Raw genomic sequence first — 768 nt, 5'->3', positions numbered from 1 at the left:
CCGGAGCCCCCGCCCGCCGGGCCACGGCGCTCACGCTCTCCCTGGCGTTGCCCGTGCACCCCTTCCTCAAACCTCGTCCCACGTTCGGGTTGCCCTGCTTCTCCTGCTGCGGCGCCCCTTCATCTCCAGCACCCCCCACCCCCACCAAATCAGGCGATCTTCGGAGATGTGAAGAAGGGGGGCGAGCGCACAGGAAGATGAAGGGAGCAAAGCTGCCCGCCGCGGGACAGGCGTCTAGGTGAACAAGAAAATGACCGAAGAAACACACCCGGACGAGTAAGTTCCACCGCGGGGTGGGACAGCTTGGGGGCTACAGTCGAGGACGCGGGTGGGGGCTCGGGTGAACTTGGCGTGGCTGCAGCGACTGCTGACCTGTCGGGTTGGTGCGCGAGATTTCCCTCCTAGTCGGGATGAGGAGGGGGCAAAGGCTGCTTCGCCGCGGCCCGCCAGCTTTGGGCCAGTGTCGGCTGCGGGGGCCAAGGGCGCGCGGGTGACCTCCGGGCGGTCCCAGCTCCCTCCCGGGGGACTCTGTCGTGTCCCTGTCGGCCGGAGCGGAAGATCTGACACCCCCCACTGCGGCTTCTCCAGGGCGGTGGACTCTTTTAGTGGCGACTTTGGCATTCCCGCTCCGGCGCTGGCCCTGCGGTCCCCTCCCCAGCCCACTGGGGCCCGGCCTCCGCCATTTCGTTTTCTTGAATCGCTCTCATTTGCATACCACATTTTCATTCATAAAAACGCGGCGGAGCTAGGGGAAGATCGGCGCGGCCC

General features: G+C 66.3%; 1 protein-coding gene across 3 annotated transcripts in view; it reads left to right on the top strand.

The window, feature by feature from the left end:
• Positions 1 to 6: 6 nt before the first annotated feature.
• Positions 7 to 768, top strand: part of Spred2 (sprouty related EVH1 domain containing 2) — a 130,413-nt gene continuing 129,651 nt past the window's right edge. For all 3 annotated transcript variants that reach the window (XM_010609727.2, XM_010609729.2, XM_033764409.1), the window contains exon 1: positions 7 to 276. In XM_010609727.2, coding sequence (XP_010608029.1) covers positions 251 to 276 — 26 coding nt within the window. In that variant the 5' untranslated portion in view covers positions 7 to 250. The remainder of the gene's footprint in view (positions 277 to 768) is intronic.

The sequence above is a fragment of the Fukomys damarensis genome, unplaced genomic scaffold (genome assembly GCF_012274545.1).
Source record: "Fukomys damarensis isolate Sample0158 unplaced genomic scaffold, DMR_v1.0_HiC HiC_scaffold_2, whole genome shotgun sequence".
In the NCBI taxonomy this organism is placed as follows: domain Eukaryota; kingdom Metazoa; phylum Chordata; class Mammalia; order Rodentia; family Bathyergidae; genus Fukomys; species Fukomys damarensis.
This window is presented reverse-complemented; position numbering and strand designations above follow the sequence as displayed.